Raw genomic sequence first — 16,663 nt, 5'->3', positions numbered from 1 at the left:
GCCCACCCACTCACAATCTGCCTAAGTAGGGTGGCTTTTTGTTCACAGCATTGTTTAATAATGTGAGAGGCTATTAAATATAACCAGTTGTTCCTGTGATTCCTTGAACTGTTTTTAGGCTGGGGAAAGTTTGCTCGCTTGACACGTGCACTTACGAGCAGTCGGGGAGTCCTGCAGCAGCTTGCTCCCAGTGTACAGAAAGGAGAGAATGTTCATAAGCATTCCCGTCTTGCTGAGGTAATGTCTGATTTCTTTTCCCCACCAGATTATTGGAACTGAATAAATTATGCATAACAATTGGAACAAATTACTTGTTCGGGCTAAATAATAACTTATGGTATTTGGGTTAAGGGTATATTGTTTTAAACAGTTATTTAAACTTAGTAGGGAGAAAACACAGATTTAGATCCTTGGACTTTAAATTCACTATTTTGTAATCCATGCATTTATCGAATAAGAGTGCATCCTAATTGAATTCATGGTTAGAGTGTCAGACTAGGAGACTCATGTTTGAGTCGCTACTCTGCTATGGAAGCTTGGGCCAGTCGTACACTCTCATGCTAACCTACTTCATAGGGTTGTTGTGAGGATAAATGGAGGAGAAAGATATAAGCTGCTTTGGATTACCATTTGGAATAAAGGCAGTGAAGTAAATACATTAATGTTGTTTGGGGAATATAGTCTTTAAAGGATTGCCTGCTCCCATATTAATTTCTTGATACTTTAAGATCTGCTCCAAGTATGTGTGAGAGTCTATCAGTGGCATTCTGGCTGTAGAATATTCCTTCCTTTGGCAGCTTTTAAGTGGAAAGGGAAGACAATCCTGTTTTCCTGGACATTCTACTTTTATGGTATATTTTCTACCCTCCTCTATGCCAAGAGAGTTGCTGAATGTTAAGCACCTCTTCAGCCTACTCCTTTCAATCTGAGCTGTGTGCCAGCACACAAGCCTGCAGCCCTGTACCACCCATTCCAACATCTGGGGTGGACTGCAGGAAGCTGCTTGAAAGCTGACTGCCTGACAGCCAGTGTTAGGCCAATGCCCTCAAATCAGCCTTGTTTTCCCCTCCTCTGATGCAGGCACAAATTGTCCCTCCAATGAAAAGATACAGATAAATGTATTGTGTGCAGCCATCAGTGTTGTCTGCTGAATGGTCATGTGACACCATGGCACCCCTTCCCCAAGATGGGAGACCCTGTAGGCTTCAGATTTAGCTGTTTTGTTGTGATTGTGATGACCATTATTTTGTGCCTGATCTATTGCCCTGACAAAAGGATCATCCTTAGGCTGCAAGGGTGTTCAAAGTTGCATATTTTTACTGTCAGCATAGATTACTGCCATCGTGTCTCAGGGAGGAGCTGTGATTCAGCCGTAGAACATAAACATTGCACAGGTCTCAGGCTCAAGCAGTGCTTTCTCCAGTTTTACAGGAATGATCTTTTTTTGTCTGATGTTCTGGAGAGGGTCTGCCAGTCAATGTAAACAATACTGAGTTAGATGAACTAATTGTTTGACTCAGGATAAAGTAGCATCATTTGTTAATATATGCATGTATCTTTGTGGACTGTGGTGTCAGCTGAGCTAAGGGAAATTCTGGGGTTCATTCTGAAAGCATGCTAGTGTATTTTATGTGGGAGAGGGTATAGATTGGTTTCTGTAAAGTCGTTGTGGCATCCTTGCTGTTACCATGGTAGACGGATGCCTTCGTGCATAGATGTTGTGGAGGCATTATCAGTGAGAGGCACTGTGAACAGCTAAGTACTTGACTAGGGATGCTGTGGGGGTAGCTTTAATTATTGTTACAGTTTTCCTACTGCTGTTGTGCATTTTATATTGCTCCCGGATGGGGGATATAGTGTCCCAACTAATTGTGCCCATGTAAACCACAACAATGGTGGCAATTTTACGATCACAGTTCCTGAGCCATACTTAGAGGCCATCCCATAATCTGGGGCAGGTGTTCTTCAGCTTGTGAGTTGGAGGATGCAGCTAAGCACACACAAACAACATGTTGCTGAGTGTAAAATTCACATTTGAGGATTATGAACCAGTGTGCTAATTTGGAATATTTCTCAACTGCCTGTCTACATAAAGTGTTCCGCTTTTAGTGTATGTTTACCTAAGCATCAAAATGCAAAATGTAAAATGCTTGCATATTTTAGACTGTGATAATTAATTGACAGTTAAGAATGCATTAAATATTCTGACTATACTGGACTCAGTTCTGAGCTTTAGCGCAACAAAGAACACCAGAAAATGAAATGTGTTGCTGAGACACTAAAACAATGTTGAAAGAATGTCAGACAGAAAAAGAAAGATCTGAATTCTTCACCATCGCATCAGGTATTAGTCCTCATCTACATTGAGTCAGATGTGCTTCGGATACATTCATTACCTCTCCAGTCCTCTTTTACTGATGTGCAATAGACACCTTGTCTCTTCCTTGTTTCATAATTGACTGAACTGCACTCAACTTGCAGTCTGCTTGTAAGACTTCTGGAAAGACAAATAGATGGCTTTTTCAACAAAGACATCCCATAATTTGCAGCTGTGCAGTACAATGCGGAACCAAACGTTTGTTGTTAATATAATCTGTGCTGCTTTGCACTCTCTAGTATTTCATTTCTGGAACATTAATTCATTCTTCTGAGGTTAGTAGTGGTGTGTCCATCTACCATTAAAGTCCATAGAGAGAGGGAAGTTCTATCAACCATCTTTAGTATACAAAATACTACTTCCAGTTTCCAGGGGATTATCACGTTAGTCTGTTGCAGTGATATTAAACAGGAGTCTAATGACACTTTTTTCATTTAAGATGCCACTGGTCTTCTGTTTACTTTGACTTTCAGTTTCACAGTTCTTGCCTGCCAAATGTTTGAGTGGAGAAAGAGTTTGCACCAGTATTTTTCTATGAAAACATTTCAGTATGAGTGTCTTATGCCTTGGGGAGATTTCCAAACAGCCTTTAATCTGCCTTGCATTCACATTGTCATCTTTACAATATTAAATCATGCTTCCAGTTGGAGTGTTTGCAGAGTTTTGGGAACTGATAATTGAATGTTGTGGTGTTCAACAAAGTAGCCAGACATAGGATCTCTATTGGTATAGCATGGTAATTGAAGGCAATGTGAAGAAGATGCATAAATGTGGTGATTCTTTTTAAACATTGATCTTTCAGATGCATTTCCAGCTATACAAGGACAGAAGGCTCTGCAGTGCTCTGCCTGTGGAACTTGTTTTCAATTATGGAGCTCAGTACATGTGAAGAAGTAATACAGAGTGTATTTCCCTAATTGCTGAAACATCTATGGTGGCCAGCACTTAGAAAATAAGGCTCTTAGTGTTGAAACAACAACAGCAGTGAGTAAAGGGTTAAAAATCCTCACTTGGCAATATGAGCCACTGAAACCACCACTGATTGGGAATTGTTGGGAGTTGGCTGTGGAAAAGGGAGTTTTAGTTCAGTCTGAGACTGGCCAGAGAAAAGCCTGACAAATTCTTAGCTGAAAAAAGTATCCAGGGAGAAACTCCAGTGAGAGTACTGGGTTTTGGATTGACAGAGTAAATCCACACAGTGTCTGGTCAACTAGGTAAGTTATTTGGCAGAGAGAATTTGGGTAGGCAGGTGTTTGCTCCCAAATTAAGCCAAAGTGTGAGGTAAAACCTTCTAAGGAAGAGAAGGTGGAACCCTGCTTAGTTGGTGAGGGAAAATCAGGAAGTATTTCTGAAGATACATGTATATGAGGTAGAGCTTGTCATTTCAGAAGTGGGAATCTGGTTCATCCAGTAAGGGAGAAAGTTGTGGTATGTGCTCAGAGTGTTCACTTTCTAAGAACCCGAAAATAGTTCAGTGAAACTCACAAAGATAAATACAAAAGAGAAACCTCTCAATTTGAAAAGAACTTTAACATCTGTAACTGCAAATTAGAAATAAGAATGAACTGATTTGTAAAAACTAAACTGGTTCCTCAATCCCAACATCCCTCACCTCTTTGTAAATAAGCTCTTTTATTTGTTTGCTTATTTAAAAAAGAAAGAAAAGAAAACATGGCTGTCCTCCTTCCCAGATGCTCCCAGGGCTGAATAAATCCAAAGAGACCAAACAGTGACTGGGTGGGACAGTGAGCTTCATTTTGGAGGGAAAATTTACTTCAATATGAGGAAGGGTGTAGAGAGGGATATGTCATAGCATCATCCAGAATCTGTCTCACAACTTAGATGGTAGGGTTGTGCCCTTCAAATTTGTCAAGGGTCCTTGTGTTTTTCTCTATCATGGTTTGATGTCCATACTCTTACTTTCTGAAGGCAACTTTTGTTTTTTTGCAGTTCTTCAGAAAGACCACAGCTTGCAGTGCAATGTACAGCAGAGTAGACTGCAATGGCTCTAGAAGGGTGTAACTCTTTTGAGCACTGAACTCTGAGATTGCTAACAATTACTTTGGTGGTGGTGGTAGTGGTGGTGGTGGAGCAGGAGGAGGAAGAAGAAAGTAAGTCTTGTTAAGTTGCAACCCTAGGCTTTTCAAAGCAAGAGGGGTACAGAGGTGGTTTGCCATTTACAGCTTCTGTATTGGAACCCTGCCTTGGTGGCCTCCCAGTCAAAAACTAAACAGGTACAACCCTACTTAACTTTCAAGAGCTGACAAGTCTGGGCTGGCCTGGGCCATCCAGGTCAGGGCATAATTAGGTTAGCACATATTAAATAGCACAGACCTCTAGGACTTAGTTCATAATTTATCTCTTATCTCGTATGACCAGCCCATAACTATTTCCCTCCCTTGCACAAATACAGACTTCAGATTCCCTTCTCCATAATCCATTTAAGCACTTATTTCTGGCCAAAGCTTTCTACTTTTTTGTCTTCCTTTCTCAGTTCCCCCACCCCTGTCGGCTTTTCATACTTTGACTCTCTTTCCATCCCCCACTGCTCATTCCCTCCATCTGCCTCCCAGGATTCCTATCTAGCCTTCACTGCTTAATTTCTAAAATAATAATTTTTTGGCAACACATATTAAACAGTAAATTTGCTTCTATAAAATGTGGTCTTTATGAACAACTATTTATGACATTTTGGCAGGAACAGACTTTCTCAGTGTTTTGTTTTAGGAGTCCATTCTGGGAACGGGAACATTGCAAAGTGTGTCTCTGGTTTTGTGTAGAATGTATCTCTCAGCAAATACAGTCAGCATCCATTTATCTGGGACGGGGAAGGTACGGCGTTCAGATGGGGAAAAGAAAAGAAAAATTACTCATCATGAGGAAAAGAAAAACTGCTGAAATATTGTGTTGATATATTTGCAGGACCATCTTGGACTGCTTTGGACCCTTGTGGCCCAGCAGATTTGCGCCTCCCACCCAATGTTTGGGCCCTGCACCACAGTACAATATTTCACCTTTTTAGATGGTGGGGTTTTGCCCTTCATTTTTAATTGGAAAGCTGTTTCTCCACTTTGTCTGGTGCTATGTAATGCATTGTTTGAGACTATAAATCAGCAATCCTTTATGACTGTGAGGTGTAGGCGCTTGCGGGGCTACCACTGACCTATCTTCATATCTAAAAAGTGCTTAGACTGAGGATCCCCTTAAGTGAATTGCTGCTTCCACATCTGTTCACCATCAGTGCTGTTTGTTTGACTGGGGAAAAGGTTGCTGCTGTATGACTGAGCCAATCATGCCAGCAATTTTCCATGAGTACTAGGTTGCCAGCTCTACCTTGGGAAATTCCTGGAGAATTGGAGATAGATCTGGAGATCTCTTGTAATTCCCAGAGAGCTCCAGACTCCACCTGGAAGTTGACACCCCTAACATTCTCAGTTGTGAATTCAGTAGCAACCTCATATGCTCCCAACCCACTGCATGAATCTACATGCTTGTATAATTTGACCTTCAGTCATTTCCTTGATTAACTGTTGTCTGTATTGTTTTTGGATTCTACTGTGGTTCTGTATAAACAAAAGTATGACACATTTTCTATCTATATAAGCAATAAAGGAGTTGTTTTTCAGCTTGTCTTGACAACACGACTTAATGAAAGCACTCAGTTGCAAACTTGTCTTTCGCAAACACAGAAAATTTTATTAAAATCCACGTCTAGCTGCACACAGATTCTCTGACACTTTATGCACTTGTGTTTGGATAAGCAAGAATTTAGTTACAGATGACTTGATTTCTGTTATATTTCAACCATAAAAGGTCTTAATAGTACACATAAAATACAATTGTTACTTGTTGATTATGAATACTGCTTGTCAGTATTCATAATCAACAAGGAATAATGACACATATAAGAAACTTGGCAAAATCTATACTAAAACCATTTCTTTGAACTTCTTATAGCACTATAACACTAACCATAAATATATGCATAAATGTATCCCATATCAAACTTTAATGCTAGCTTACAATATAGAACCCACATCTAATTTTGCATCTTGTATTTTTTAAAGTATTTATATATATTCATATCTAGCCTTCACTGCTTAATTTCTAAAATAAGAATTTTTCCCCCCAGTGTGGCTTGCAACATCGGTTTCCCCTCTACAATATATCCTCACAACAAAACTCTGGAAATTAGGTTAGGCTGAGAGATGTTTACTGATCTAAGGTCATGCAGTGAGCTGCCATGACAGATTCAATATCCTAAACCAGACTTTTTCAGCTTTTTTTCCATTGAGAAACCCCTGAAAAATTCTTTACGCTTGGAGAAACTGCAAGAGTAGTGCAATTGTGCAGAATATGATTGGGAAGCACAGCTGCGTACATGCTCACCTGGAGCCCCTTCACCTTCCCACCCCCTCCAAGCCCATCATTAGCCAGTTGTTTTTTTTTTTGCGGGGGGTGATATGGTCATATCACCCAACTAATGTTTAACATTTTTTTAAAATGTATAAAAAAATAATTAACTTCCAGGCATCCAGGAAACCCTTCCAGGGCCATCAAGAAATCCTAGGACAGTGGTTCTCAACCTTCCTAATGCCACAACCCTTTAGTAAAATAATGAGCAACTATGCCCCCCGCAGGGCTCTGCGCTCTGCGAGTGAGAATCTTCTGGTCGTTCCTGGCCCTAGGGAAGCACGCCTAGCCTCGACCAGGGCCAGGGCCTTTTCGGTCCTGGCCCCCACCTGGTGGAATGAGCTCCCGGGAGAGCTGCGGGCCCTGCGGGACCTTTCAACGTTCCGCAGGGCCTGCAAGACGGAGCTCTTCCGCTAGGTCTACGGTTGAGGCTGGGGCTGCTGGGGTACATCGACTGCTCTCCCCCAGGCATCTTCTTGAACATCGTTGACCTCCTTCTCCTCCACCCCCCCTTTTTTAGGAAGGGGGTAGGAAGGGGATCTTATTATTGTGCCACCATGTTGTGACATTTTAAAGTCTTTTAATGGGAGTTTTAATGGGGTTTTAAGACACTGTAACCTGCCACAAGCCATTTGGGAGTGGCGGGAAATAAATCGAAATAATAATAATAATAATAATAATAATAATAATAATAATAATAATAATAAAGTTCCTCATGGTGTGGTGACCCCCGACCATACAATTATGGAAATGTTCTTCCACATAAATTAAATCCAAGCTGACCAATGGCGTGAAGATCCATTGTTCATGATTGTATATAAATTGTTTTTTCCCCATGGGGTTTCTCAGTTCAGTTCAGCCTCTTGTCCCACCATGTGGATCTCGCTCTTTTCTGCTGCTCCAGACAGACTAATGTTCTATCTCAATCTACCCCACAAGGCTGTTGTGTGGATAAAATGGAAGAGGAGCGATGTCGGCCACTTTGGGATCCCCTTGGAGAGAAGGGTGGTGTATGAACTGAGTAATGAAAACCAATTATTTGGAAGAACAAAAATTGAGTCCAGAGGGACTTTTAAGACCAACAAATTTTATTCAGCTTTCATGTGCAGGCACCCACCCACAGACAAATTTGATTTGGAGACATCAGTAAAGGGATATGGGCCACTTTGGGTCCCCCTTGGAGAGAAGGGTGTAGGAGAAGCCAAGAAAACCCATGATTTGGGGGGGGGGGCAACACAGAGCAGAGCTTCTCATTGCATCTGGGCCAGGCTGGGGCACATGTCCAGCTGGGTTCGCTCTCCGGCTGCCTCCTCGGGCTGCCCAGCCTCAGCCACTGTCTCCCTGCCCAGCTGGGGCCAGACCCAAAGCAGTGCACCAGAGTGGGCATGCCAGTTGCCAGGGCCATGCAGGGTGAGCTGCAGGAGCTGAACTGCCGCCTGCACGCCTACGTGGGGCAGGCACTGGAGGAGGAGAATGGGCACCTGGCACAGGAGCTAGTGGCATGGCACGGGCAGGAGTGGCAGCCCGCAGAGGAGGAGGAGATGGCTGAGCTGTGGCTGGTGGTGGCTGAGCTGATCCAGGCCTGCAGGGAGGCAGCGCTGGAGCTGGATGTGCTGCGGGGCAAGTGGGCACACCTGGAGAGGCTGGGTGCACAACTGCAGGAGCTGTGCCACCACCGCTTGGAGCCTGAGGCCACCGAAGTGCGCCGCCAACTGCAGTGCCCGGCGAGAGACTGCGCTGTGCTAGTGGTGCCGCTGGAGTAGCTAGTGGCTGAGTGTGGGCGCTTGCAGTAGGAGTGGCAACAGTGGAGGCGCCCTCCCCGGCCAAGCTGCTTGCCCTTCTGTGACCCCTGTTCGACCCCCAAAGGGGTCCTGACCCCCATGTTGAGAACCACTGCCCTAGGGGTTCACAAAACCCTGGTTGAGAAAGCCTGTCCTAGACTGACATTCTAAAACACTGTTACTACACTGCCTCTTAAATTGTTACTATCCAGTTTAAAAATGAATTGCTTTAGTATCTTTTGTTCAGCTAATTAATTTAGGCTTCATCCTTTGTGCAATCTGTCAGAGAGTCAAAGTGATTGTTGCTCGTTATTTTACTATTCAAGGCAGCTTGGTGTTTGCTTTCTCTTCACCAAATAAGTGTGGTCACTGCATACATGAAAGTTTTGTGGTTTTTAAAAGCCTTTTCTAGTTTAGTAGAATTCAGCTTTTAAAATTGACTTCAGTTTTAACAATGCTGTGTTGTTGTGGGTTTTGTCGTACACCTGGTGTTTTGTTGAACGTGTGAATACTTGATAATTTCTTGGAGCTTTTGAGCGAAGTAAGAAAATATGCTTTTAAACATAGTAAGAAAAAAATAATTTAGGAATATTAAAGGGTTTTAAGATATTTCCACTTATTGTCCTCTATTTTCACAGGTACTTCAGTTAGGTTCTGAAATCCTCCCTCAATACAAGCAAGAGGCACCAAAGACTCCACCACATATCATTTTACATTACTGTGTTTTCAAGACCACCTGGGACTGGGTCATCCTGATTTTAACCTTCTACACAGCTATTTTGGTCCCTTACAATGTTTCCTTTAAAACCAAGCAGAACAATGTGGCCTGGCTGGTAGTGGACAGCATTGTCGATGTCATTTTTCTGGTAGACATTGTTCTGAATTTCCATACCACTTTTGTTGGGCCAGCTGGAGAGGTAATCTCTGACCCAAAGTTGATCCGCATGAACTACCTGAAGACATGGTTTGTGATTGACCTCCTGTCCTGTTTGCCATATGATGTCATCAATGCATTTGAGAATGTTGATGAAGTGAGTACATAAATTTTATTTTATATGGGTCTTGTTTGAAACAGGGGGAGGTTTGCTGGGCTAAGACTTGTCACTATTTGACTAAACACATATCTATAAATTAGCACCTTTATCATGAAGTCAATTGACAGTAAGGTAAAGGTAAAGGTAGCCCCTGTGCAAGCACCGAGTCATGTCTGACCTTTGGGGTGACGCCCTCTAGCATTTTCATGGCAGACTCAATACGGGGTGGTTTGCCAGTGCCTTCCCCAGTCATTACCGTTTACCCCCCAGCAAGCTGGGTACTCATTTTACCGACCTCGGAAGGATGGAAGGCTGAGTCGACCTTGAGCCGGCTGCTGGGATTGAACTCCCAGCCTCATAGGCAAAGTTTTCAGACGGCTGTCTTACCACTCTGCGCCACAAGAGGCTCTTTAATTGACAGTACTACTTCACAAAACAGGATTATATTTTCTTTTAGGAATGTGGCAAGTTAAACAAGTTGGTGTCTAATATTTATATACAGATTTGTGGCTATACAAATACTGATATCTTGCTATTTTCTTCTAGGGCTTTACCTGGTCCTTTTGAAATAAGAAATCAGATTTCAAAAGCTTTAAACTCATAAATGACTGCCTAACTAGCTAGAAGCTGATGTTCAGCAGCAAAACCTTAAGAAAAAACTCTTTGTTCAGTACTGAGTATCCATGATTCATTCTCTTCCTGTACATTTTCAGTGTTCCAAATGCCCCCCTAGAAAGCAAATAGCTAAGAGAAAGAATTACTTTCCTTATGTTTGCCTTTTTCATGCTCCTGCTGCCCACAGGGACTTGATTTATTTTAAAATCTCTGGTCTGAAGGGCAATGCAGTTTGCTATAAATCAGTAACCATTAAAAAAAACCTTTTAGAAAAAAGCAGTCAGTAAAATACAATAGACAATCAAACCACCAAGCATATCATCAAATCAACAGCACCCACAAAACTAGCGGAACTGGAAATATTTAATCAACCCTCCTGAATCCTTAACATGCTGAAGCTTTTTGGCTCTCTTCAGGGATGAAATTTTAGAAGGAGAACTGAAAGAATTCAGTATCTACAACAACAACAAGCCTTTAATGGCGTATAAAAGTACAATATAAGTACTATACAATACAAAAGTACAATAGAAGTACAATATAATTCAGTATCAAAAGGGGCTGAATGCAGAGCAAAGTTTCAGCTGTGCATCTCAACAGAGTCATATCAAGAGAAGGCATTTTTTCCAGATATGCTACACCCAGACTGGTGTCTTTCCTAAACCACTTACACATTGCTTGGGGGAATCTGCATATATGTTTATTCAAATTGTTGCGATTTTTTATTCATATTCTTGGTGTTCACTATAAAAATGTAGGTACACTTCAAAAGACATTGCTTCCTGTTACAGATATACAATACGAAAGTACTTAAAATAATTTGGGGGAATCATACAATATTTTTGATCCTTACGAGTTCAGTCCTTAAGGAATACCATTGGATCCATCCTCAGTCTATATCTCGGCTGAAATGCCAGAAATCAAGCTGATTGTCAGAATAAACCTTGGGAATTACTGGAGAACTCAGCTCCTGCATGGGAGGCTTCAGGGCATGGAAAACAGAGATCATACACAACCTGCCTATATCTCTGGGCCTATCTAGATGCTTAATCTTGTATTATGGCCTCTGAGGCATCGTGTGGGTTCTTTCTTTCTTTCTTTCTTTCTTTCTTTCTTTCTTTCTTTCTTTCTTTCTTTCTTTCTTTCTTTCTTTCTTTCTTTCTTTCTTTCTTTCTTTCTTTCTTTCTTTCTTTCTTTCTTTCTTTCTTTCTAAATCCCCTAGACATGCAAGGTGGACCTCTAACAAATTGTGAATGTTCTGACCCTTGAATGCCTGAGGACTTCAACATGGCATAGAAAAACATTATAAAATCACCTCTTCACACCCTCCTAGTTTAAATATTAGTTGTGCGTATGGAGTGAATGTAGGTTTTACTCCAGATTCCATAATCCATTCCAGAGTTTTTGACGGGGCATCTGTATGCAGGGTTGCCATATGCATATTACAGAGTACCACATCTTGAAAAAAATAAAGTTTTGATGGTTATGGTATAAATTTATTCTCAGTGCACTCTCTGTAATATGAGAATGGTTCTATGGGAAGAAAAAGAGGTGTGCTTTTGTATTTGGGGAAAAGAGCTGGGGGGAATGTTGAATTCCTTTCTGGCATGACTCTGCCTCTTCCGCTGGTTCTGGCCAGAAGGAAAACCCATCACAAGGTTTCTTTTTCCAAGCACCTCAGCACAGACTTGCATCATGTCAGTTGATTTATGGTTTTATGATCAGGTAGCCACATTGAAATGCTATGGGTGGATTTTTTTGGTGTGTTTGAACTGGTCTGAGGGGAGAAAACTTTTTACAGTCTAGAAACTGCTAGTACTTTTTATTTTATAATAAGAAAGATTAGAATGTAATATGACCAGAGGGGGAAGTGATACAGGTTTCAATCACACTAATCAAATGAGGTAAGGACCATAAAATCACAGTCTGTTCCTTTTGGCGTTTTTCCCCCTATCAGGCCTGCAGCACGAGGGAGCAGCCTCCTCAATTGCAGCCCGTTTTTTATTGCACTGCAGCATCACAGCAGGTGCAAGATGAGTAATTTGGTTTGGATGTAATCATTCTTTACTTGGGATGGATGTCAGTAAAGAACCATCTTGGCAAACTGACTCATTTTAAAAATCACCGCATCGTTTATGTGTGATGTACGTGAAGGACCTGGAGTGTAAGGCACAGTGCACAGGTGAAGAATCTTATAGATCATTCCTTCTCCCCCCATACCCGTTAGCTCTCCTCAGTTATTATTACCTAATCTTCTTCAGTTAATCAACTTCCTTAATACTGAATATGTCTCTGGTTGAACTGGTGCTAGCCTAGGCTTGCCAACATACCTGGAGAAAAGGTCTTATCCCTTTGATCGAGCCAATATCTCTTCCATGCCCTGCAAAGTTTCAACTTCCCATTTCCTCCCATTAAGCCTTTATTAAAGGAACAGTTTTCTCCAAACTTCAGGGCTCCTGAGAGCCACCATGGCCTCCCATATGATTCCACTGCCCCCCCATATGACTGTGATCCAATCAAATATCATAAAACAAATCACTTAGCTGGCTGTTATCTTGCATCTATAATCATAGAAGTATCTGTCCATTTGTGGCAGGCATAACTAATCAGAAAATAAAACTAGGAATCTCAAAGCTGGCAACCACTTCAGGATGACTGGGAGTTACAAGGTGAAAGAAAGAAAGAAAGAAAGAAAGAAAGAAAGAAAGAAAGAAAGAAAGAAAGAAAGAAAGAAAGAAAGAAAGAAAGAAAGAAAGAAATGAATTGGAATAGCCTGGCCCAGCAGGTGCCCTCCCTATTATTCACAATGGAAGCTAAGTTCTGACTTCTGTTCCCCATTTATTACCATTATAGCACATTATCATGTATTTAATTTGGAGGGGGGAGTATCCTTTTACTACTTTGATAGATTATGGGGAAATATTAACTCCTCCTCCTGTTTATAATATCAACAAAGGTTTATAATATTAACAAATAGCTATTCTGCCATTAGATACATTCTAAATTGCCAATCTGGATGGATGAGACAGTTGAAATTAAAACTAAGAAATAAAGGCAGGACTAGAAGTGGAGACAAGTGGAGAGGCCCAAGGATCTGTCCTGGGGCCTGTGTTGTTCAACATATTTATAAATGATTTAGATGAGGGATTAGAGGGGATACTTATTAAATTTGCAGATGATACTAAACTGGGAGGGGTAGCAAACACAACAGAAGACCGAATTAGAATACAGGATGATCCTGATAGGGTCGAGAAATGGGCTAAACTGAATAAAATGAAATTCAATAGGGACAAATGTAAAGTTCTGCATTTAGGTAGGGAAAAACCAAACACACCAATATAGGATGGGGGAGACTTGTCTTGGCAGTGGCATGTGCGAAAAGAATCTAGGAGTTTTAGTAGACCATGCATTGAACATGAGTCAGCAGTGTGACTCGGTAGCTAAGAAGGCAAATGGGATTTTGGGCTGTATCAAATGGAGTATCATGTCCAGATCACGGGAGGTGATGGTATCGCTTTACTCTGCTCTGGTTCGGCCTCACTTGGAGTACTGTGTTCAGTTTTGGGCAACCAGCTGAAGAGGGATGTAGACAAACTGGAACGTGTCCAGAGGAGGGCAACAAAGATGGTAAGGGTTTGGAGACCAAGACAAATGAAGAAAGGTTGGAGGAGCTTGGTCTGTTTAGCCTAGAGAGGAGACGACTGAGAGGGGATCTGATAACCATCTTCAAGTATTTAAAAGGCTGCCATATCAAGGATGGAGCAGAGTTGTTCTCTCTTGCCCCTGAGGGACAGACCAGAACCAGTGGGATGAAATTAATTCAAAAGAAATTCCATCTAAACATCCGGAAAGAAGTTCCTGACAGTTAGAGCAGTTCCTCAGTAGAACAGGCTTCCTCAGGAGGTGGTGGGTTCTCCATCTTTGGAAATTTTTTAAACAGAGGCTAGATAGCCATCTGACAGAGATTCTGATTCTGTGAAGGCAAAGGGTTACAGGTTACAGTTGATGAGCGATTGGGATGTGGGTGTCCTGCATAGTGCAGGGGGTTGGACTAGATGACCCATGTGGTTCCTTCCAACTCTGTGATTCTAGAAGTTGGCCTAGAGGAATGGCAGATCATGAACAAAAAATTGCAAAATGAAGGAGTAGAACAGTGTGGGAAAGAGTTAGGCCAATTAAGGAAAACAAAACAATTTCCCCCTCTATATTTTCCTTGAAAATACAACAAATTAACACTCCCCTGGCTTACATGTTAAACTAGTAGGGCTGCCCTTGTGCAAGATCTGACTGTGCATAAAAAACCTGGAACTAAAGGATGGATGAAACAATCATCTGCTAGAGATAACAACTTTATTAGGAAGCTGCATCCTGACATTGACAGTAGCTGGTGTCGGCTGGTCTTGCCTTGCTCCGTTGCTGGCCTGGCTGATGGGTTTAGCAGGTTCTGAGAAGCAAGAAGAAAGTCTGTGGTTGTGCAAGGAAGATGTTAAGCATCCAATCTAAGGAATATCAAAAGAGAAACACTTAAAGCAAACAATCTAAGCAATGGAAATAATTGTGTGATGTAGGAAAATGAAGGATGTTGAGCTTCAGATCAGTGCAGAGAACAAAACAGATTAATTGATGAATTATTGCAAAATTATTGATTTAGTTATTAGAAAATGTTTATGCCACATCTCCAGGAACCTGCCCAAGGTGACTTACAAAATAACCCATGGGTTAGCAAAGTGGTCAGTTTGGCCCATGGTTCATGTGCTTAGAACTGTCTACCATTTAGTTACATAAATCAGTTGGTTGGGTTTTTTTTGGTCCTTGCAAAGGGCCAGTTTATTGGAGCAAACAGTTGTTTCATAAGGCTCAGCTGAGAAAATTGCCAATTTTATAAATGGATGCATATTTTTTAACACAAGAAATCTTAGCCTAAGGCTTGCCAGTTATGAAGAATAATTATTTATTCTCATTTAGAGATATTTGAAATTACCCTTGAGAAAGTGTTGCTCTGCACATTACCTTGTAATGCTGGAATATGCATGTTTGCCTTGAACAATTGCAACAACTTAAAAGCTCCTTTTCAAAACAACAGCTTTTGGCTGCCTGGATCAATCTCACACCCACAGATGGTAAAACAGAAACATTTTAACCAGCCACTTTTAAAAACAACAACAAAAAGAACTTTTGTGTTCCCCAGGGTCAAACCTACATTAAATGGAGATTCCATGAAATTGGAGGTGGCTACCACTGTGGAAAAGATCCTGCTGCTTGTGATATTCTTTTTTTATTTTATTGTTGCTTAGATATTTATGCTCTACTGTTTGTGTCAATGAGCAGCCAAAGCATCTTATCACCTTTTCCAGGTGAGGAAGGTTAGGTTAAGAAGATGTGACTGGCTCAAGGTCATCCAGCAAACTCCCATGACAGCTTAGGATTCAAACTTGGCCTTTTCAGAGACTCGTTTAGCACCCTAACCACTGTGCTGCATAGGCTGTCTCTGTCTTTTTCATTTCTTTTGTTTCAAAATAACAAAACCTAGGAGATTTATCAGCAAATAGCACACAGCACAACTTTCCTCTTCCCATAGTCCTTGCAGCACAAAGCAAAGAGGATTTATCTCTCAACTGCAATTAAGCAGAGGCCCTGTTTTTGCACCAGCTGACAAAGTTACTTTGCTTTTCTTAGAAACGCGAAGCATAACATATTGCGCTGTGGGACAAAGTCAAGCAGCCCACATAAGCTTCTCAATCTATATAAAGCCAAAAGACTTAAAAGGGCTCAATTACATCCCCGAGGATAATATATGGTGATATCATTTGTGAAAGAAGAGCAAATTGAGCTTATTGCATTTTGCATTGCTTTGGAAAATGGCTGTCAGAGCCACACACTAAAGCACTCAGAAAGGGACGTGTGTCTCATTAGCCTTGTCTTATGAGCCGCTACATTTGGTATGTGCCTCAGCTCCTGCTGTGCAGCATAAAGGCAGTCTTGTCATTTGATGGAGGCAGAAAGGGGCAACAGTACCTGATCTAGCACTCTTGGCCCTGGAGAGCTTCATGCTTGCCTCCATGAATGTAAAAGGAGGGGGAGAAAGGCCTGAGAATTTGCCAGAGCCAGAACTCTCCACCAGCATAGCCAAGTATAGAGCTCAGCTCTTTTTGTGTAGGGTTTTGTAATCTACAGCCTGTAGCACATAAAAGAAAACAATAGCATCTTAAAGAACAATGCATTTATTATATCCCAACCTTTGGGGAAGATAGTTGATCCATTTGCAATGTGGTATTGGAGAATTTTATGGATACTATGAATTGCCAAAAAACCAAATAACTGGGTTCTAGATGAAATCAAATGTGAATTCTCCTTAGAAGTTAAAATAATGTAGTTGAGGCAGACTTTGGTCACATTCTAAGAAATGTCACTGGAAAAGACAATAATGCTAGGGGAAGTTGAAGCCA

General features: G+C 41.4%; 1 protein-coding gene across 2 annotated transcripts in view; it reads left to right on the top strand.

The window, feature by feature from the left end:
• Positions 1–16,663, top strand: part of KCNH1 (potassium voltage-gated channel subfamily H member 1) — a 316,249-nt gene that overhangs the window by 57,993 nt on the left and 241,593 nt on the right. For both annotated transcript variants that reach the window (XR_013231140.1, XM_077338430.1), the window contains exons 5-6: positions 119–237; positions 9,210–9,602. Coding sequence is in view for 1 of the 2 variants with exons in the window: in XM_077338430.1 (XP_077194545.1) it covers positions 119–237; positions 9,210–9,602 (512 nt within the window). In the remaining variant the exon portion in view is untranslated. The remainder of the gene's footprint in view (positions 1–118; positions 238–9,209; positions 9,603–16,663) is intronic.

The sequence above is a fragment of the Paroedura picta genome, chromosome 1 (assembly GCF_049243985.1).
Source record: "Paroedura picta isolate Pp20150507F chromosome 1, Ppicta_v3.0, whole genome shotgun sequence".
Lineage (NCBI taxonomy): Eukaryota > Metazoa > Chordata > Lepidosauria > Squamata > Gekkonidae > Paroedura > Paroedura picta.
Note: the sequence above shows the minus strand (reverse complement) of the source record. Positions and strands in the feature narration are given on the sequence as shown.